The 22,180-nt window shown below is 39.9% G+C and overlaps 1 protein-coding gene across 1 annotated transcript in view; it reads right to left on the bottom strand.

Annotated features, from left to right (window-relative positions):
* The window catches only part of ttll7 (tubulin tyrosine ligase-like family, member 7), a 95,988-nt gene extending 74,579 nt beyond the window's left edge, over positions 1 to 21,409 (bottom strand). The window contains exons 1-7 of the mRNA XM_068320454.1: positions 21,247 to 21,409; positions 12,709 to 13,116; positions 12,215 to 12,346; positions 9,882 to 10,003; positions 6,122 to 6,189; positions 5,610 to 5,768; positions 1,554 to 1,770 (exon numbers count right to left, since the gene is read on the bottom strand). Of these exons, the coding sequence (XP_068176555.1) occupies positions 1,554 to 1,770; positions 5,610 to 5,768; positions 6,122 to 6,189; positions 9,882 to 10,003; positions 12,215 to 12,346; positions 12,709 to 12,733 (723 nt within the window). The 5' untranslated portion in view covers positions 12,734 to 13,116; positions 21,247 to 21,409. The remainder of the gene's footprint in view (positions 1 to 1,553; positions 1,771 to 5,609; positions 5,769 to 6,121; positions 6,190 to 9,881; positions 10,004 to 12,214; positions 12,347 to 12,708; positions 13,117 to 21,246) is intronic.
* Between the last annotated feature and the right edge of the window lie 771 nt (positions 21,410 to 22,180).

Genomic DNA, 22,180 nt, shown 5'->3' with positions numbered 1-22,180 from the left:
TGGAACGTTATGTGTTAGTGGAACAGTAAGACTACATTTACATGCTCTCACACTTTTTCACACAGCCCTTTACCCACTCACTGCTACATCAAGTTATTCTACATAAAAACAGCTCGAGAGAAAACAATACAATCATACACTCTGGACAAGAACTCTTACTGAAAAGGGATGTTAACATTTAGAAGCAGACCATTTGTGGGTGTGTGAATCATCTAATGTGACTTCACTGCAGGTTGAACGTTCCATAAATGTTCCTTCTGTTCCTAAAATACCTCGCACAGCTCAGGACTATATTAAAATATAAAATGTAAGACAAAAATTTCAGTTCACCTGCTTTGAACTTTTTTATTTCGTGATTAGCATTTTTGAGTGTGCTCATACAGACTAATAGCGAAAAACAAAAATTAATTGAAATGTTTAGTAACACATTTTAATTACTGTATTTATTTTTAGTGCTGTTATTTCATACTGAGTATTTCCATGTTTCTTATTAATTAAAAATTGTAACCAGTTTGTATAAATACACATGATGCATGCCTCATTAAGCCAATTCAATGGGCAAGATTAAGAAACATTGTTACTAGAGCTTTAGCTACAAATTTACCTGAATTTTATAAATGTTAACATCAAAAAATGTGAACAATAGCTGGCCTTTACGAGGTGCAAAGACAAGGTTAATACTCCTGACTTGTTATGAGGAACATCTGGGCAGTGAAAAGTTAATTTCTATTAGGTCTGCTGCTCTCTCCTCCTAACAATGTCCTCCTCATCTTATACCATGCTTTGTGTCACTGCACATGGTAAAACACAAGGAACATGCACTTATTTTCCAAATCACATTTTCAATTATCCTCATTAACACCAATCTTCCTTTGCCAAGGAATTCAAGGCACAAAACCCCTCTAAGAAACAGTAAACAAACGAGGAGGGGTTAGAGAGAACTGAATTTGTGCTGCTATTGATCTGTTGAAATGATTGATATTTTGCATTTGTAACTGATCGCCACTTCTTTTGCTGTTCAACAGGCTAAACACGGCTGCCTCTTGTACTGAAACTAAAACACTGCATTAACAAAAATGTCAGGTCTGTTGTTGACTGTGCAAATGAGTGTTTTTGTGATCATATGAAGATCATACTGTTTCCTAAGCTCTGTCCTCTATGTGTTTGTGTTTTCGTGTGTTTAGTTCCAAAAGCCCAAGGCTCCAGTTTGAGTGAATGCATGGTAAACAGATTGTTAGCTTCTACTTTTATTTTCTGTTGTACATTTTTGATCAAATGATGGGCCACACACTAGTTACTGTGTATAGTCTATGATGTAAATCCAGCAGTTGTGTGTACCTCTACAACTCATCAAAAGAGCCTCGTGCACAGATGGTGCACAGATAAAAACATGTGTACTACTAGTAGTTTTACAATAATGTGTCTAACACAATATTATGTGCTTTCATGTGCATAAGTAGCTTCTGTCACGCATCTCCTAACTTTGTTTTTGACAATTCTACGCAAATAAAATCTTTAGTTGTAAGCATTATAGTTCATACAGTATGACTCACCAGGTTGGCATCACTTGGTGTGTGGTACTTCTCTGTGCCCATGCGAACCAGGCCATCATTGTAGAGAAAAATACGAAGTGGGTCACAGGAAGTGACGAGGATATAGATGCGGAGGTCAAACTTGTAACCCTCCATCAGGAAGGGCTTGTCCAGGTACTCCTGAACAATAAAGTGCTCCTGGGCTGGCAGCTTCTCACAGTTGCGGATAAGTGAGATCCTGGAGAGACAGAAACTTTATTAATCCTTGGGGGGAAATTGGGTTGTCGTCACCACCATAATAAAATATGGCATAGTAAAGACAAAAAAGCTAATTACAAAATGATAGATGGGAGCATAACAGGGACAGAGAACATGACTGATGGCATTGGCACCATCCTCCGTGGTAAAGCAAAAAAAAAGTTGAGCCAAACAGTATACAAATTTTATGGGATTCAACTTAATATAATATTTCATTCCAAAGTCAGCGGATAAGGTTGAGGACATGCAGTATTTTTGGGGAGCTACATCTGTATCTTGTTTTGATGCTTCCAATCATCACTTTAACAATGTTTATCTTTCTCAAATCAATGGATAATTCTGTATGTATACTGTCCTGGATGAGGAAAATATGTAATCATCGGCAGGAGATGGGCGTCAAATGACTTTTCAATTTACAATGGAGACCTTTAGCCTTTCAGAGTGAAGCTCAGCCACGGCGCTCTGATGGTATTTGTATGACCTTCAGCTGTTATGAAGCTTCCCTGAAATCGTATGTAAATGAGTGTGCTCAGGAAGACTTGTTTCGAGTTAAAGGAGGACAAGCTGTTTGGCTCTGTGGGGCATGAAACATTCCAAATTTTTTTCTGTTCATTACTTGGTAATCTAAATAAAACACTATGAAAAATAAATAAAAAACAGACGGGTGCAAAACAAAACTGGCTTGTCCGAGTAAAAATAGAAACATCTGGAGGAATTTTCATGAAGTCCCACCGCTCTGACTGAATGGCAAAGTACATCAAATTCTCTGTAGCGGAAGGCAGTTTAATAGGAGCTGACATTGTTCTGCATTTCAACCTCTCCTGTAATTCATGTGCTTTGGTCTCACATCACTGCCACTCAGAACTTATAATATGCAGGCCACTGCAAATAGACTGAAGAAGTTGTGTTGTGTTACTTTGGGTGCATTTGTGCTGTACTGACGAGGATGACGGGCAGCATTTTCAAAACTGTCTGAATGATTGGGTGTGTATATGTGTTCCTTTGTGTACAGGCATACACGTGTGTGTCCTCGGAGGTTGAGAGTTGGACGTTAAATAGTTTCCCACTATGTATAAGAATCGCTACTGACCATCACTATCTATTAAAGCTGAGGCAGACTTGGCTTAACAATGTGCAAAGGTTGGAAGGTTTTATTATACACATGCAGAAAGGGTCTCCACACACACAAATAATATTTGGCTTGATGTAAAGACTTGATGGTTGAGGAAGTCCCGCATGAGTTACTGACATGTTACAGTACTAAGCAACCAGAGGGCACAAATGGTTTGTTCTGTGGCTTATGTAATCACAGTAACAACATAAAATATCTTGGGAACTATGCAGTCTATTGTTCTATTAAAACCAAATAATGCACCTGCTGAGTTAGCTCTAATGAAGCATTCACAGTGGTACATTGTTGATAACCTCATAAGTGTGAATCTAGACAAGGATCTATTTATTGCCTGGCACACAACTACAAAAAATTCTAAATTCAACAGTCCTCCCTTCAAAAGTTTGATAAAACCTTTGTAGGATGGAGATGTGTCCTCATTGCCACACGCAAAAATCCCTTTTTTTATAATCGGTCTCTTTGTCCTGCTTATTGCAGCAGTTGAATAGAAGAGAGCATGTTGATGGGAGCCTGACTGACAATGTGAGGGACCTTCCTAACAGTCAGACAGCAAACTGACTGACGAAGACAAGGTTAACAGCTCAGTTAGTTGAGGAGGAGTAGCTGAGGAGACGATGACATGATTGATGAGTTGTGGTGTCAGACAATCACGATCCACTCTTTCCCACCTATTTAATTTGGTACCGAAGGGGATCTTGCCTTTTTAGGCCCTGCACGCCCTATTATTTTGTTTGCTTTATAACAAGCAGACACCAACAATAACAACATTTAGCTTGCCAAAGAAAAAATAAATTACACAGTGATGATATAACTTAATTTCCTGCAGCATGACACTATACACAAAAAATAGAGAAATATCTAATCGTATGATCCAACGGCCTCTAAGTGGATGAGCTAAACTCATCATCTTTCATATTCTTAATGTACTGCAATAATTCAGCCTTTGCAGCCTTTTTTTCCCCTAATAAATAAAGGCTTAGTGCACCACAGAGTTATAAGTAATGCTCCCATTATACTAGAAAGGACAAATTCCTCAGGAAATAGAGGGAGAAGTGAAGTGAAACTGAGAGAGGTATTTGTATTTCAATATCCCCATCTGCTGGTTCCGGGGATGAATGCACTGAACGATTTCTCCATTACACTTCAGGGACCGCATTTTCAAAGAATAAGAAGGCAATAGCTATGATAATGAATGCTTGGTAATATCTCTATAAATTCTGAACTGCTGAAGAGATCCACATACAAACAAATTATTTTCAACGGACCTTGTATTTTATTTGAATTATCACAGTTGGGTCTGTGTTATAGTTTTATTTTATCTTGTTGGCAAAACCCAACCACAAGTAAATCATTAAACTTTAAAACAACTTATCTTAGTCACTTTATTTTAATACTTCTGGCAGGTCATAGCTAGCTGTAAATGCCAAATGAGTTAGTCCAATGCTTGAATGTCCTAGGCTTCCTAATCTTCATCAACTCCTCCTGCTAAAGGAGTCACAGGTAGAGAACTTGGAACAACTTCTAAAGCTGGAGAGCTTTCTAATTAGATGGCCAAATCAGCTCAATAGGCTGTTCACAAAAGAGCTTTAAAAACCAATATCTTCCCCATGCACACCCAAGCTTAGATTGTTCACTTTATTTCTGAAACTATTTCTGCATTAGCGGAGAGCCAGAGAGTCTGTACAATTTTGTTTTACTCTGTTTTGTCCAAACCCTGCACACATAATAACACGGAACATTAGTGAATTTTAGAACAACAGTACAGTGCCCACTACAGGCTGAATATTACACTTCTATGAAGCCTTACCCAAGTTGTAGTTATTGCCTGATTATTATATTTGTTTACTTAAAAAAGTACAGGTATACACAATTAACATAACACCTTGCTTGCAGCTAAACAAAATGCAGGGTTTCTCTAGTCTAAATAATTAATGATTGAAAACTTTTAGTGACAGCATACTACAAAAATGTGACACCACAACCCAAGTTACACTCTCACCAATGGGAATGCAAGTATGGAATATGTATTCAGGTACCACAGCCTGCCCTTCTTTTGATAAAGTGATACTATTGAGAGAGAGTCCCCCTGCAGCAGCCATCTTTGGTCAATTTTCTACTGGTCTCTGCTGATGGTGCCTCATAAATGAATCCAATAATCACATGCAGAGACCTTCAGGGAGGGAACTACACTATCTGCCACAGACTGTGTGTGTGTGTGTGTGTGTGTGTGTGTGTGTGTGTGTGTGTGTGTGTGTGTGTGTGTGTGTGTGTGTGTGTGTGTGTGTGTGTGTGTGTGTGTGTGTGTGTGTGTGTGTGTGTGTGTGTGTGTGTGTGTGTGTGTGTGTGTGTGTGTGTGTGTGTGTGTGTGTGTGTCCTCCACTGGCAGCGATAACCTCTGATTTATGGAGAGTGTGACCATTGAGGACAATGAAGCCAACAATAACATTCACCACACCTCTCAGCTCAAACACTCAGTTTTGTTCCAGCAGTTATGCCTTTTCCATAGAAACCCTCATCAGGGTCTTATTGCTTTGTTTTGTTGTTTTGCTGTGCTTGTCTACTGCTCTACTGTTAATTTTCTCACTATCCCATTTTATTCTGCATTTCAGTTACTCTCTACCACTCATTCCTACCCTGGCTCTAAGTCAGTTATATTGTTCTGGGGCTCTCGCTAGCCGCGGACTTACCCGTGACCCATGGCTCCATTGGCAGGTTTTACAATAAAGGTCTTCTGCTTGCGTTTCCTTCGTAGTTCCTTGACGTAGTTTTGGAACTGAGTGTATTCGGCGGGGAAAATCCATGTTTTGGGTATGAAGCTGTAATCTTGAGGTTGGCACTTTATCATTCTGCAGAAGTAAAGACAGAGTGTGTATGAAGAGATAACATTTTGCCTGAAAATCATGTGGAGTTTTGCACCATTTCAAATTGTCATTTTCAGTACATTAAAAAAGAATGTTGTGCTTTTTCTTGCAGTGACCTATGCATTTCATTTTGTCTTAAATTATGTTGAATTCAATATGAATGCTCATGAAACCACAAATAAAACTTATTAGAATTACTATTTCTATCAATTTCTTCAACTAATAATAGAGCATTGCAAATGCCGACTCACTGGACAAAACTTTAAAATGCTCTTCTTTTTTTATGCATGTCTGCAACTCAAACGCAGTGATTTCATCAAGATGGACAGAAAACTTACTTGGACATGTTTCTTGCAAGACAGTCCTTCCGGCAGATTTCGCCCATGCCAGGGAAATGGTTAATTCTCTGCACAGGGACAAGCAGACATAATAATGTTGTTAAGGCCATTACGCCACTCAATTCCACCTCCACCCCTTCATGAAAATGAGCACATTAAAGGCAGAAACCTAAGTGAGCTTACAATGTTCTGACATTTATGCCCAATTACGGACTCAAAACAAAAAGGTGAAGCTGAGACCTTTCTCAACCCTTATTTAGTTTACCCTGGTTGGTTATACTATTTAAAGGTTTGAGAAAGAAGAAGCGAGAGGAAAAAAACAATCAATCTCAACGCTGAGGGGCTGAGGTAATTGGTTCTGCATCGCAAGCTCCTGCAGTGACAGTTGAATGAATTGCTCTGAAAGTGCCTGAAGAGGGGTGGGGGGTAGAAGAAAAAACTCTGGGTTTTCTGTAGTATCTGACCAAATGAGCCTGAACAGGGACGTTAATTGGGCTTGTATGACCTGAAATTTGACAACAAATTCTCACAGTACATCACTTAACAAAAAAAGGGAAAAACTAAAAAGGGAGAAAGACAGAGAATAGTGTGCAAAAGATCCTACAACTATAATCCAAAAAGACGGACGTAATTACGGATAGTGAAGAGTTTTCACAATTATGCCAAAGTCGAGAAACAACGTGGCTTGTGATTGGGGTGCTGAGGGACTTATACTTTTCTACAGAGAAATTATCCCATGAAATACCATCGTAGCATGACTGAACATGTAAAAAGCAGTTTCATTAAAACATTAGTCCCTTTACTGTAAGCTAACTTGTTAGAGGATTTGTAATAACATTTACTGAAGTGAACTATTAGAGCCCCTATCTAAAATGTCTTACTCTTTCTAGCTTGAGTTATAACTAATAATTAGTGCCTCGTATAAACAAATAATTGAGGAGGAAGGGAGTTTAGGCTTAGAGCAGCAGCAGTTCACTCAGCAGGAAGCAGCGGTCAGACAGAGTTCAGATCGCTTTCAGACACAAACACAGAAGTCAGATATCTGGGTGTTTAAAACTGTCTTGTCAGAATCACCAGTGATATTTGACCTCTGGTCACCGGACTAGTCATTAGTTGTCAGTGTAACTTCTCTGTTGTTTCCAATCTTTTCATGCCTCGCTCTTATTTACTATCGCTGTCCTACCGCCAAAGGTTTGGGAAAAATAGATACAGAGTCTTCTTTTCATATTAACTTATTTTCTCTTCTTTTTTATTCTGATGTTTACTAAATTAAATATTAATAGAATGTACATTGTTCTTCAAATTACATCTGTACTAAATTCCTTTTTAAACCAACCCCATTTATTCTACGCACTACTCCACTTCCTATAGAAATTGGTATAAAATTATGTATCCAAAAATATGAACACAATACTTTGTTGTTGTTTTCTAACCAATTTTTTGTGATAACTGAAATAAAAGATGCTTCACAAAATTTGTGAACAAAGAAATGTTCACAAATTTTCAAAAATGACATTATCAGGTGCTGCAATATTGATCCCACAGGAACACAGCAGGTACAGATGGAGCTTGCTTTTGAGTCAGAAAAAAAGTGTTTGCCAATATTTTTAGGTCAGAGCAGTGTCCAAACTTGAAACAGACCCCAGGTGTGGTGGAGAAGTTGTAGTCAGATACAGTACAACATAGAAACTAATTTGGTTCAGGGTGAGAAACCATTCACTTTTTCTCATCGCATTCAGATATAATACATTCTGCACACCGATAAAACTGAGAGGAATCTACAAGTAACTACATAAAATTGAAATGTTTAATAATCTTAATGCATGAAGAACCCCTTTGTGGTCACTGCTGAGGTTAGATTGCAAAATTTGAGGTGTGTCAATGAATTAATGTAAGTTGTAATGGATTTTGTTCCAATGTAACTGTTACAATTCATATTTAATCGGGTGTCACTAAATAATTAAAGTTTAGGGAGAAGGCCTCACTGCATGTCAATGGTTTGGTTCTACAAGAGCACACATAATGGATAAATATATGATTTCCTTTGGAATAAGTTCAAGGAATCTCCAGAAAATTTTGTGATGTTTACCTAAATAATTTAAATTTCTCCACAAGAAAATCTGGATAAACAAATTCCAAGCATAGTGGTAATTTTACCTTTCTTCGTACACAGTCCAATCTTCTGTTGTACTGCTCTGTAATTTGAAAAATCTGGCCTCTATTTACCTTACCTGAACTATTGATCAATGTTATCAAAGGCAGGCTATCGAAGTTTTGAAATTTGTTATACCTTAATGCTTCACATTATGATCTTTCCAAATCTCCTCTTAAGACTTCACAATTCTAATGACCTCCATCCAGTGGTGGCTTATCTGTATCCAGAGGCCTGCACCATAAAGCTGGATTACGGCTTAGCGAGATAACTTCAGGCTTAACCCTGACTTTTCAGTACCATAAAGGTGGCTGACTTTCTATCGGGCTACGTTGTCGTTGTAACCTATGCTGAATAACCTAACCTGCTACGGAGCAGGATAAGTTCAGGATAAGAGCTCAGCAGGTATAACAGCCCCATCTACTGACCAATCAGTTCTCTTGGAAAATGGGCTGTCCGTTTTATGAGAACCCGGTGGATCTTGGTGCACAGCTTATGCGAAGAGCACTCAGGCACGAGAGAATATTTAGAGATCGCTGTAATCCGTTCGAATAGCCTGAAACAATCACTATACGAAAGGTACAGGTTTTGGGGGGAGAGGTTACATTACATCTGTCAGCTGCTGGAGCCTTACATCAGTAATGTAACGCACCGCAACCCCGCGCTGACAATCCCGCAGACAGAGTGCATTGCACTGAGGTTTTTTGCCACAGTTAATATATTCCTTAATGATATTCATAATTATTATCATGTCCTTAAATCTCTCGTTGGATGGGTTACAAGCAAGCCACAGATAAAATGCCATTAATCAATTATTTGTTTAAGGAAATCATGGATTCATTCATTCATTCATAGGCACTTTTATGTATTCTGTTGGCGATGCCGAAAACCTCGGGAAGAACACAATATGTAGAGCTGTTCATAAAGTCCGGGGGGCTACAATCACATGCCATAACGAAAAATGTTGTACACACATACATTTATGGAACACACAAATGTTACTGTAGTCAGATATACAAGTGCAGTCATAGTGGGGAAGTAATATTATAATGGCACTAACTTCCGCATTGACACAGTTGGAGATTTTTTGCCAGCGATCCTTGCGCCGTTTGGTAGCTGCAACTGTGTTGCTTTTTGCCTGGATTATTGATTTGTATTGCTCGTATTTATTAATTATTATTGTTTGCTCCTCCGTTGTGAAATATGCGGCTCGGGCCAGTTTGTTGCATGCTTGTGATTGGTCGCATGCAGCAACCTCCGCCTTTTTTATGTGAGCGCGCACAGATCTAGAGTGGACAGGCCTGAATTGAATTAGTGAGTTGATAGCCGGCTTTATGGTACCGAAAATCTGGAGGGCGGATGTCTTGGTAAGTGAAGCCAGATAAGTAAGAGGAAGCCCGTCTATGTTAATCAAGCTTTATGGTACAGGCCTCTGATCTTTGGCTGCTGGCTGCTGTGCAATTTTAGTAGAGACTGCTGTAAAGGTTCAAACTGGGATTCAGGTTCAGAACACAGAGTGGATCCGACATCCGTATTCTTAAATTGTCTTCTCCCACTTCTCGTCTACTTTACACTCTGTGCTGACCTGACAGTCAATATGCAATGTACCTGATAATTCCTGAGCTCAGCAATTTTCTCGTGTTGCACAGCCGAGTCATTCCAGATGAGGTTGGCAGTCTCATCTTCATCCCTGGTCTTTATGAAGTCCATCTCTCTGATGGCTATACGAACTGGGGGGGGACAGGTTAACAATAGATTGTATTTTATAATTACATGTCACTAGATGTCATTTCAAGAACTTGGTGACAAAACAACATCTAGATGTAAAGTGTGACTTAAACCCAAAAATCAAATATTTCTCTTCTGCAGATCAATACTTAATTCACATTTACGAGGTTTCAAGTCCATATTTGCATACATTAAAAGTGAGTTCTGAGGATTATAGATCAAAAAGCTCAAAGCAACATTTACTATTCAAGGACTGGCTGGAGTGCAGCCAGTCGTAATGCATCTTGTCAACAAGATAAATTGTCTGTGATGCATGTAAATCTCGTTGGAAACCCTGTAGTATGGGAGATAGGTGGCAAGCCCATTTGGACATTAATGCGACAACTATTTATTATTTAGTCAGTAATGAAAAATTCATATGCCCTAACGAAACAAGGTATTACAGTAATTAATATCTTGCTAGCCAACAAACCTAGAGAGGGCTTGCTCAATGTTGCATGATGGCACTTGAAAATGGAAAAATGTGTTTACAATGTTGTTCATTCATCTCTTAACGCTGGTGAAGGGTGGCTGAAACATGGATGATTTAAATCAAGTTACCTGCAGAGTTGTGGAGCACAAGCTATGATCAATCATTCCTTACACATCTCACCAAACAGACATCCTTAGGACTGAAGTTTATGTTCCCTTGACCTTTAATCCTTATCTGTAATGCTATGAATTTTAAATTAAAAAAAAGACAGCTGCAAAAAAAAGTAGCAGCAAATAGGTACCATACATCTGGCCCTTATTGTTAATTTTCCTTCAAAACAGCTCTGCACTACCCTCAGAATGGCCACTGTGAGGGTCTCGTCACAGCTAGCATACTGACTCACAGCTAGACTCCCATCTACCTGCAGGATCCCGTCGGCACCAGACTTGTACTTGCTGCTGCTGACTCTTTAGTTTCATAGGTTGTAGTTCACCCCTGAGAGCTATGCTGCCACACAATGTGAAGAGTGCTTACTCTGCGCTTTTAGCCTTTCTGAAGAAAAAACCTCCCTGCCAAGTTAAATTACCTCAATAAAGATTTATGTATGTATATAAGGCCAGACTGCCTCGGTATGAACTATTTGACTGAAACTCTATTAAGTTTAATTTAAGACATTAAATAACAACAGCCTCCTTCCAACAATCCACCACAGCAAATTAGATTTTATTGTTGAAGCAACACTGTGATTGGATTTGTGGTGTTTTGAGGGACAGACTGAGCCACACTGAGAGCTGTTTCCAAAATTAATACGCTCTGTCACAGTGCATTACCTGCAGGACCACCCGAAATGTAGGACTTGCTCACTCATGAAATTTTCATGAAGAAAATCAAAGCAAAAATTCAGAGGCTTGATATATTAAGCTTTTGGTTTACTGTATTTACAAGGTGGCGACATCTGACAGCAAATTAGCTTACCCTCACCAAAGCAGATCATTTATAATGTACTGTATTTATCAATGCGAACAATGCTACCAATTTTGTATCCATGTGAGTAATACTTAAAAATTGCATACAGTATATGTAAAATTATACAAACACAGCAACTGAAAATACCACTGCTAAAGGTTTATGTATGTATGGATATGTATGAAATGGAGCAGTGCCACTGGAAGTTGTTTGGGCAGTGTATCCATAATTCAAGCAAGACAAAGAAAAAAATGGTGTAGTAATAAAAGTTAAAAAATCACCAGAGTACACTTCAGGTCGCTCAGCTTTTCCTTGGTACTGTACATTAATACAATTTCCCCAACTTCGCCATTTTCGTGGTTGTTAAAACTTTTGACTCTACTGATAAATGGTGGACCTATTGATGTCAGAGTAAAGGATTACAGTAGGGTGTGGGTATTAACAGGCACACTGTTTTACACTGGTGTCTTTATTGTTGTAGACAGCTTGGAGTATGAATAAGAATTTAATGAACCATTTCAGGCACATTTTCCAACATGTAACATACACAGTAATAATGTCCATCAATTAAATGATGCCATCAGTCATTCCAAAGAAAGACTCTTTTAATCCTGAACTAAGTTCCCTAAAAATGTGGGACCTGGAATTTTTTGTCGGGCAAACTATTCTTTTTCAGCTCCTTTTAAAGATTTTTTTTTTTTAAGTTCATTTAACATTAGGGATGCTTTTGTCATGTTATTTCAGTGGCATTATCATTACTATTATGTTTCCATACCAATCTCGTACTTGGTGCCAGCAACATTGGCAGTGATAGTGCCTTTCTTCTTTTTGTTGTGCATCTTCCTCTTCCCACTGCTCCGGTAGGAACCCACAGATGGCACATTCACGGGGGACGCCCCTCGATCCCCTGGGGGGAAAAACAACATACAGCGGAACTAGATAGAGTCACAGCTTGAGCTCCAGATGAGGACGACCAGGAGCATTCTAATACATGCCTTTCCTCGCTACAGGGGAAATGCATGGAGCTATACGGTCAATGAATAGGTGAATGGAAAAAAAAGAAAGATAAATAAAATACAATAAATGCATGCATTATTTGTGTATGTAAGTGGCTCTACAGCAGCCACAAAGGCTCTCATTGTGCAGGAGCAGGTGGTCGTGTATGTGTGTATATGTGCATGTGAGTGTGCGTGTGCATGTGTGTGTGTGCTTTATGAACAACAACAGAATGACCCTGCCAGTCTAGAGACAGGTATACCTCTTACTCACCTCCTTCATTGGGAGGGGAGGGCATCGTAGGGGCTGCAGGACGGAAGGGACAAGCCAAGCTTTCTCCCAGGCTTGGCGGGGGGGGCAGGCCTCACAGGACCCTCGCAGTACCCTCCGAGGGCTCGCACACTGACACAGTAGTTAGTCTTTCCTGTCTTGGATGGTGTAGACGATGTGGTTCAGGATAGCCCGATGGATCATCTGAGCATTTCTCTGTTGCCTTCCAGCAACATTAAGAGCAGCAGCAGAATCTAAGTGGTCAGGAAAGTTAGACAGGGGGACCTGTGGTGGGGGAGACTGGAAGGGGGAGGGCCTCTCAAAGGTCTACACAGTCCCAGCCCCAGCTTATTTACAGCCACAAGAGGAGCCAGGGAGGGAGGGGATGGACAGAGGGATGGATAGGAATGCCTGTAGAGAAGAAGTAAAATATCTTAGAGCTGTAGAATGGGTTGTAGCTGATTGCTAAGAGTGTGTATACAGTGCACACTGTGGATCCGAGTGTGTTTTCTCTCTGGACTGGAGTGCACCAGACATGTCATTGATGTAAAGCAACAGCTACAGTAGCACAGGACTATCACACACTGCATCAGTCAATCTGACACAGAACAAGGACTTCACTGAGAACTCTGCGTAGCTCTGACACAGCAGGACTACTAATGAAATAATCTAAAGCTGTGAGTTGTCCACTGAACTAATTAGCATTCCACGCAACCATTGTGAAATATTAAAGTGGTTGTCAAGTAAAGGGATTGCAGAATCTCATTGTGTCTCATTTTATGCCAGCTGGGTTTCAGTGCATGGCTGAGAGGTCACTTAATTCAAACAGATGGCATCTTTCTAGTGGTTTGTTAAAATGATGCTTGAGGATATGAACAGTCTGTGAAATTAATACCAGTCACCAGCTAAATCCTGTTATTTTTTGGTTGTGGTATGAGAATGTATTCACACCACTTTTGGATAAAATATAACATTGTTAAGATGTCCTGTCGCATAATTGTTTTGCTGTCTGGAGCTGTGTAGTATGTCAGTGACTATTACTGTTGCCTCACAGCAAGGCAGGACTACTTTATTCTGTTTCTTTCTTGTGAGGGGTTGTTCTCACACCTTCGTCCCAGAGGCCATCCGGGTACAATAGATACCATGTGCTTCCAAGCAGAAAGGAGACTACAAACTGCCAGCAGGTCTTGATTTGTGTGACTACATCCAGTCACGTGCTGTTGAAAGTCACAACAGTTCTGTCCATTCACGATCCTCACAATTTAAATAGTACATGTAGATGCTTCATTGTGAGCTGACAGTGATCCATAGATGGACTGAGCAGTCAGTTCTGGACTGATATTAATCTGAAATGTTGTGAGATGATTACCAGGAATTAAAGATACTTTTGCAATAAAATTTCAGTGTTTACGTTGGGTCAGTCTGAGTGTACGTTTTGATTTACTGAATCATTTTATAACAAATTACCTCTCTGTGATTGACTTAGTAAAGCCTGTAATGTCCACCAGTCTGTAATCTTTATCTTTAGGATTCCACTGATCTAAATTGGTTTATGTCCCAGCTCCACCTCTGCATGGAGCCTTGCTCGCAATGTATTAATAATCAAGCGGCTAAAACTACCATCACTCAATGAGATGGTGCACATACACTAGCTACAGAGGAGATGGCATTTCAGACTCACAAACACTGTCAGCGCTTCACAATTTTCATTCAGATATTTTTGCTATAGAACCTCTGCCGGGAGTAGATGAAATCTGCCCTGAGTACCTCAAGTCTCTGGGCGCGCAGGGATTGTCTTGGCTGGCACGTCTCTGTAACATCGCATGGCTGACCAGGGTGACCAGGGTGGTGGTCCCTCTTTTCAAAAAGGGGGACCAGAGAGTGCGTTCCAACTATAGCTGGATCACACTACTCAGCCTCTTGGATAAAGTCTATCCCAGCGTCCTCAAGAGGAGGATCAGACTGATAGTCGAACCTGGGATTCAAGAAGAAGAATGCGGTTTTTGTCCTGGTCATGGAACACTGGATCAGTTTTACACTCTCCATCGAATGCTTAACGGTTCGTGGGAGTTTGCATGTTGGACTTCAGCAGGGCTGCCCTTTATCACCAGTTCAGTTCATAATGTTTATGGACAGAATTTCTAGGCACAGCCAGGATCCAAAGGGAGTTTGGTTTGGAGACCAAAGGATTTCATTTCTGCTTTTTGCAGACAATGTTGTCCTATTGGCCTTATCAAACATGGAACTTCAGTGTGCCCTGGGGAGTTTGCAGCTGAGTGTGACACCAGTGGGATGAGGATCAGCACCTCTAAATCTGAGGCTATGGTTCTCGACCGGAAAAAGGAGTTCTGCCCTCTCCAGGTCGGTGGTGAGTCTTTGCCTCAAGTGGAGCAGTTTAAGTATCTTGGGGTCTTGTTTACAAGTGATGGAAAGACAGAACGTGCAGCTTCTACAGAGATGCAGTCGTTGTGTAGGTCTGTCGTAGTGGAGAAGGAGCTGAGTCGTGATACGAAGCTTTCAATTTACCGATCAATCAGTGTGTAGAGGATAGACGGAACATTATCATTATCACGACTGCTCCACCACTCCAAACTGTACTTCCTCTGGTTCCCAGCAAGTCATGTGCAGGTTTGAAGCAGTTCAAATGAACAACTCCTGCAGTAGGTGAATAACAAACTGACAGATGTCACACATTACTGTCAGGTGTAATTTTGCTGAAGGAAAAAATAACCACAAAAAAGTGGGCATAAAAGATTCAGGGTATCATGCCAGCAAATTCTAGTAACCACATAAAATGTATATAGTTAATATACACTAGCTGCAATACAGCCATAATATGGTGGCTTATGGTACTGTCTGCATTTCATAAAGAGAGTAACAGCAGCCTCTAGTGTTCAGTACACAATGAAATAACTTTTTCACAATCTGCATACACACACACAAGCAGAGACAGACTTGTAAAAGTAAGACTTTAGAGGACGCCCTATCGATTCAGTCACTATCAACGGACAAATTACAATGGGGAAACATTCCAATCGCATTACTTGATCACTCAGTAGTCTTCAGTGTATGCCCCTTGGTCTTCCTGTGGTAACCATAAAATATTGATCGTAGGGAAGACGGAGACTGGAATGAGATCAGCATAGGAGAGAACAAGATGAAGTCAAAGTGATAAATTGAGACGACTGATGCTGATGACAACTTGCCTCCACTTCCCATAGTTTTACTGCTTCTCTGCACAGAAGACAGGAAAGTCAATGTGTAGAGGAGCATTGATGTTAACCTTCAGAAACCACAAGAAGCTGAGAAGTACACATGATACAACTTAACACCTACAAACACTCGAAAAGAATACAAATTTTGTATTTCATGAAAGCTTTAACCATCAACATAAATCTCCCCATCTATATATTTGAATAAGCTCACTTGAAAACCTCACACTGTCCCGCTTTTATCTCCACCCACTACCTGTCAATCAAGCGCCCAACCAATCACGGCGCATCTGCCTGAAGGAATCACGTGAACAAGAGCTCCTGAGAGCATTCATTCATTTTCTGCCGCCCTATGCGCCGCAGCGAGTCATGGGGAGGTGGAGCCTATCCCAGCTGGCATAGGTGAGGCGAGGGACACTCTGGGCACTACGCCAGTGCGCCACTGAGCCACACACAAAGACAAACAAACATGCACACACACACTCAAACTGAAGCGCATGCTTTTGGAGGTGGGAGGAAGCCGGAGAACCCGGAGAGAACCCAGCAGACAAGGGGAGAACATGCAAACTCCGCACAGAGCGGGACGCGAACCCAGACCCACCGTGTCTTGAGGCGACAGCGCTAACAGGAGGGGCGGCACGGTGGAGAGTGGAGTTAAATAAACAGCTCTCACCACAAATACTCTATTTTCTGTTTAATGGCTATTGACATATAATACAAACACGCTGTACAAACAAACGTTTTCTTGTGTACAGTTTTGGCCGGTGTCTAACCGGAAGTAGCGCCAAAGCGGCCTTCGTCTTTGCGTTCATCCATCCCCCACACATGGAGCCGTTATGGCTTGGTCAGACACAGCGGTTTGTTTTCTTGTGCCATCAAAGAAAAAAAAGAAAACAAAGACTGATATTATTGTTTTATCATGGAATTTCCACAGGTTCCCGCTAGTTGCTATTCATTTAAATATTAACAGTTTTAGTGTCATTGTGCAAATTTTCTTTTCATTAAACTAAGACCTAAATCTGTCATGCTCCCATGATATTTAATTCTTTCTTTTTATTCCTCACTAATCATAGTACAGATTTCAACCCAGAATTGCTAAACTAGGTCAAAACCTTATATGGTCAATGTGGAAAAATATTTGCCGCAGGGTTCAGGGTTAACGTGTAAATTGTGAATGTGAGTGTAACCCCATTCTCTGCTAATTTTGTGGCAGAAACCAATATTCTTTTGTGTAAATGAGTACTAAACTAGCAGATCAGACAGCATGTTTATGCTCTCTTTCCATGTATCAGTAAAGAAGCAACAATGTCTTTTGATCATTTGTTATCTTATGTCTGTTTGACTTTATTAGAAAATATTACATTGTGATTTTAATTTTTCTAAATATCTGTTAACCTAATTTTTCATATATTCCCAAAAATGCCTCTTGATTTAGTAACAGTAACACTGTAGTAAATGTCTGCTGACATCACATTCCCACCAGAATTCTTCCCCTGCAGCTCACTGACAACGAGGCTCTGCGGTGTCTTGCTCAGTTGTCTTAGTGGTACAGATGGTTATCAACTAGATTATAAACCATTTTTACATTCACAGGCTAGAGATACAATTTCAGTGCAAGCAGATGCCACAAAAGTGACTGTTATCATTGATGGACAAAGACACAGGAGTAGGGCATCCTGCTGTGGAATTTTTTTTATTTGAGCTCAGTGACCACTATCATATTGTCATATGCCATAGCCTTCCTGTTGCTTAGACACAAACATTTCCTGTCTTCTGACAGTATATACTCACTATAAACAGTCAATAATGAACCCAAGGTAATATAGTGGTTAATAAAATATGGTACTATACCAAAGCATCCATGAGCGGATGTTCTCTTTCCATTTTCTATTAATCTTCCAGACAGTTCAATAATGCGTTCTTAATTTCCCTTCGGGGATTATAACAATATATAAAAGTAATAATAATAATACTTTAAGAATTTTAATTGTACAACAAAAGAATATCCCCAATAAATTAGGTTGTCTTTGCAATCATTATTTGGCAGTATAGTTGTTATAAACATAATTCATCCTCCTGCAAAAGACTGCACATCATCTTAACTTTATCCCCTTTGTTGAGCAGGGTACAGTATCTACCGTGAACCCAATGAAGCAGTGCAACCTATTCCCCAACAGAGAGCGCCAGAGGACAGCAGAGCGGAGCAGCCACCTATAGAAACTGAGCTCATGCTCTTGACCTTTGCCACACACAAGACAAAAAGGTTTCTTTGTAGACAATCTGCTCTTCATGCTGCTCAACTGCATCACTCCCTGTACCACTGGCACTAAATGCATAACATCTGCATTGTTCAGACATTTTATCCAACACATGTTGCCAATGACTCTCACATAACTGCACGTCATGCTTCTCTGAACTGAACACAAATATATCCCAAACATTAACTGAAATGCCATTAGCTAACAACATAGTCTACGTACAAATCTCTTCCAAGAAATTGAAGTTCACTCAGATCTGATCTCACTTTCATTTAACAATGTCACTTCAAATAAACAGCATCCTCATTACAGTATATGAATAGAGAAAACAACAGCATAAATAGCTTTACAAGAGCTGTGATGAAGCACAAGCTGAACCAAAGCAGTATAGTATTCTTGACAAGCAGCGTCACAACTATTATACAAGACCCTTCAACAAACATCAGTGTGTTCCTGAGGGGTTATTTTATGTTCTCCCTGTTTCGCATGAAACAAAACCTTCAATGCCGTCTTGAAATACAAAATCAATAGAGAGGCTTGGGGACCCACTACTTAATCTTATATGTGCACAACATCTGCCGACACAAGTTCTTTTTCTGTTTCAGCATCGTCTAGACCTCAGGGTACGAATAACTTCTGTAAAGATAGAAAAACTGGCAAGGATTAGAGACATGGTTTACATCCTCGTGTCTTTTTAAAAAAATCTGTATCCTCTTTTCATTACATTTTGTTTTTTTGCTTGTAAATATGTGACTACACAATAAAATATGTGTGTATGCATATTAGATTTTGGGGGGGGTATAGATACAAATAAAACAATTTCATTTTGATTTCTACTGTTGTATATGTGTAAAGGGTCCATTCTAAGCTAATCAACTAGTCAGATTAGTTGACTTATACTGTGTCCAAGACCTGAATATGGTGATAAACTTTATTCATAGCTGTGTTCCTTGTTTATGGCCACGCTGTTGCCTGAAGTGAAGATGTTCCTTCTAATTATATTTTTCATAAAACTGCCGAAATTAAAATCACTGTGAAGTAACTGGTTAGTTTTGACTTGTGTATTGATGCTCCAAAATACTGTATTGTAAGGCAGGAGAAAAATTTAACCCTGAATGCCTTTTCACCACTGGGAAACCTGGAAGAGGTGGAATTATGGCATGCTTCATGCAATAGGAGTTGGTCAGCTGGTGGAATGAAAAATATTCATGTGAGGGAGAGTTTACTGTTGTTGTTGAGTGTTGCTTCTAAGCCTGAACAAATTGTGTGAAGGAAATGAAAGAGAAGAGGCTATTTTTCAACAACGTGATGAGTCTGCACATATGAGTAACTAGAATGGTGACTAAGCAGGTCCTGAGACGGAATACATGGGTTCATATCAAAATCCAACTGCTTGACAAGAATTTTTGGGAGTCTGGCCGATCGTGGGAAGCAGTCAGAATTGAAAGGAGCACTATTAATTCTACATGCTGAAAAAGATCTTGAAAGACTGACCAAACAGACATGTGTTCTGGTGACAAGTGAAAATCTATCCACAACTAAAACACATCACGCACACATGCAAAGTTTATAATATGTCACACTGCCACTTATTTCACTCGAATTTGATAAAATAAAAGTGACTTTAAAAAATATGATAAACTACTTCCTCTTATTCTCGTCTTTTGTTTTCTATTCTTTTTGTCTGATTGTTTGTTTTTCCTAGGATTGCAACATTGAAATCTTTCAAATACAAAGAAGATGCAAAACTCATGTCCATAGCTGAGTTTGGAAACAACTCTCACAGAGAAGTAGTTCATTTAGAATTGCAAGAATGTCTAAAATTAGCTGGAACCAGTGACCCAACTCTGCCTTCTTCCAGATATGAGGAGGAACAAGTGTGGGAGCTAACAGCCCACAGGGTACAAGAGATGCAATATATGAACAAATGTGTTAGTTCAAAAGCACCTCACCCTTGTAATTAAGCAGCTACTCTCAAAGCTGGTTTTACAAATACAGAATGAAATCAGAAAAAGTTTGGGTACAGTATACTGTATATGTAATTTCGAGAGTAAACAATGAACGCAGATTACTTGTCTTTGGAAAGAATGGACAAAATCAAAGCTTCACATATTCAAGTTATCTTTAAGACATTATAGTTGCAAAACGTCAACAAATGCACACTGGATTCTAATTCACAGGGATGATAACTGTCCGCGGCTTTAAAACTATGATTACAGATATCACATCCACTTTAAAGCCTTATCTCTGGGATGTGTTCAGATGGCCACATGTCAGAACTCATATGCCATGCTGATATTATTATGTAATCCATCTGTGATTACCAAGGAGCTCCGTAATCATTTGGTCTTTAAGGGGTGTAAAAGACTACAGTACTGACCAAAATAAATCAAATCACCACATCACCTCATGTAACCAACATGGCTCCGAGGATCCAAAGATGAATACTGTATCAGTGACTGACAGTCTTGCATGTCATCAGAAGATTTGGGACTTGCAAAACTACACTGAGCTCAGACATTATGCTTCTGGACATGAACGGATGACACAGGTTAGCTGCCAGATGGTGTACTCCAAATCACCGGGAGGATAGCAGGCCATCCCCCCCTTGCAATTACTTTACTTGTTTATGCTGACATTTTTAAAAAGTCCATGTATATCATGGATATGGGGCTATTTCAGAAAATTAGTTGCAGTAATAAAATATGTCACAAAGCCTCAGCAGGGTTTGGTTTTTTTTGCCTACGTCTCAGTTGCTAACAGGCAGCAGCTAACACCAGACTGTTCGTTACATGTTGAGGAGAGGAGGGACGTTCAGAAGGCGACACAATCCGGCAATATTTCTATTCACTGAGTCGCTATTATAAAATGTGGCGTTACAGCAACGTCTTGCGTCAACATTCCTCCACCGAGGTAGTTGTTTCAAAATGAAATGAAGGCTTGAAAAATGTTCTAATGGTTACCGGGAACACAATAACCCTGAGCTGCAGTACTCCACAGTTAGGCTTAGCTTAGCCGCAGTACCTAGCAAATGATGGAGAGGCGAGAGTGAAGTGGCCAGATAACGTTACCTTATTTATTCCTGGCACTGGCAGTGCGGCTCTGTATCTGGTCTCAACCGAAACATACAGTCGCCGTTATCAATGGAGGTAATGGGTTTGCTAAAGAAACTGTCCAGTCCCGGGAATACTGTAAAGACCATAATAGTGGTCATGGTGTGTAATGCGCGTTACTACTGGAGGTTGGTTGCCAGATATTAATAAATCAGTACACTTTAAACCTCTTGTGTGCAATGAGTACTAGAGTCCGTCGGCGGACGAAACCATTCGCTGTGTACGAGGGGGGACCCGAGGAACGTGTTTGAGTTAGCATTTTTAGCCTGGTACCAGCGTGACGTTTGCTGTGTTGCAGTGTGTGGACGATGTGGCACCAGATATATTTATTCTTTAATTGGCTATGAATGAAAATAGAGGTCTTACCACCGCTGCGAGTTGTATTTTTCCGCCGAATGGTTTTCGGTGCTTCTCCTTCTCCCGACCTCGCGGATACAAACACAAGGAAGCTACCTAGCAACTGTGTCGCTGACCATGGTGCTAAAATATAACCCTGCCCATTATGGACGCGACCCGCTCGGAGGTCATAAAAGTGACATTTACTTAAATCCATTTTATGCATAAGAAATAGTCACCAGAACTCCTGAACAGAATCTTATATATAATATTTATATTATATTTAAATAATATTTTCAGTAGTTTGCTAAGGTGTATTTATTTTATTATTTGTTTCATTCAGCCTTTCCTCGATGAACTGATTATTTCAAACCTTTGTAGACGTTTGAAGTCTTTAGTTTTTAATTCGGTGTCATTCATACTCTGGTGTGCATGCCAGCACTAATATTGTTAAATTCCTGCAAAGTCAACCACAAAGTTAAGCATAGAACATTGTATGCCTCAGTCTCCTTATTCACTATGTAATATTCTCGTTACTCCTTCACAATCCTGTTCA

Source organism: Antennarius striatus, chromosome 7 (assembly GCF_040054535.1).
Source record: "Antennarius striatus isolate MH-2024 chromosome 7, ASM4005453v1, whole genome shotgun sequence".
Taxonomy (NCBI): Eukaryota; Metazoa; Chordata; class Actinopteri; order Lophiiformes; family Antennariidae; genus Antennarius; species Antennarius striatus.
The sequence above is the reverse complement of the archived record's forward strand: the minus strand, read 5'-3'. Positions and strand labels throughout refer to the sequence as shown.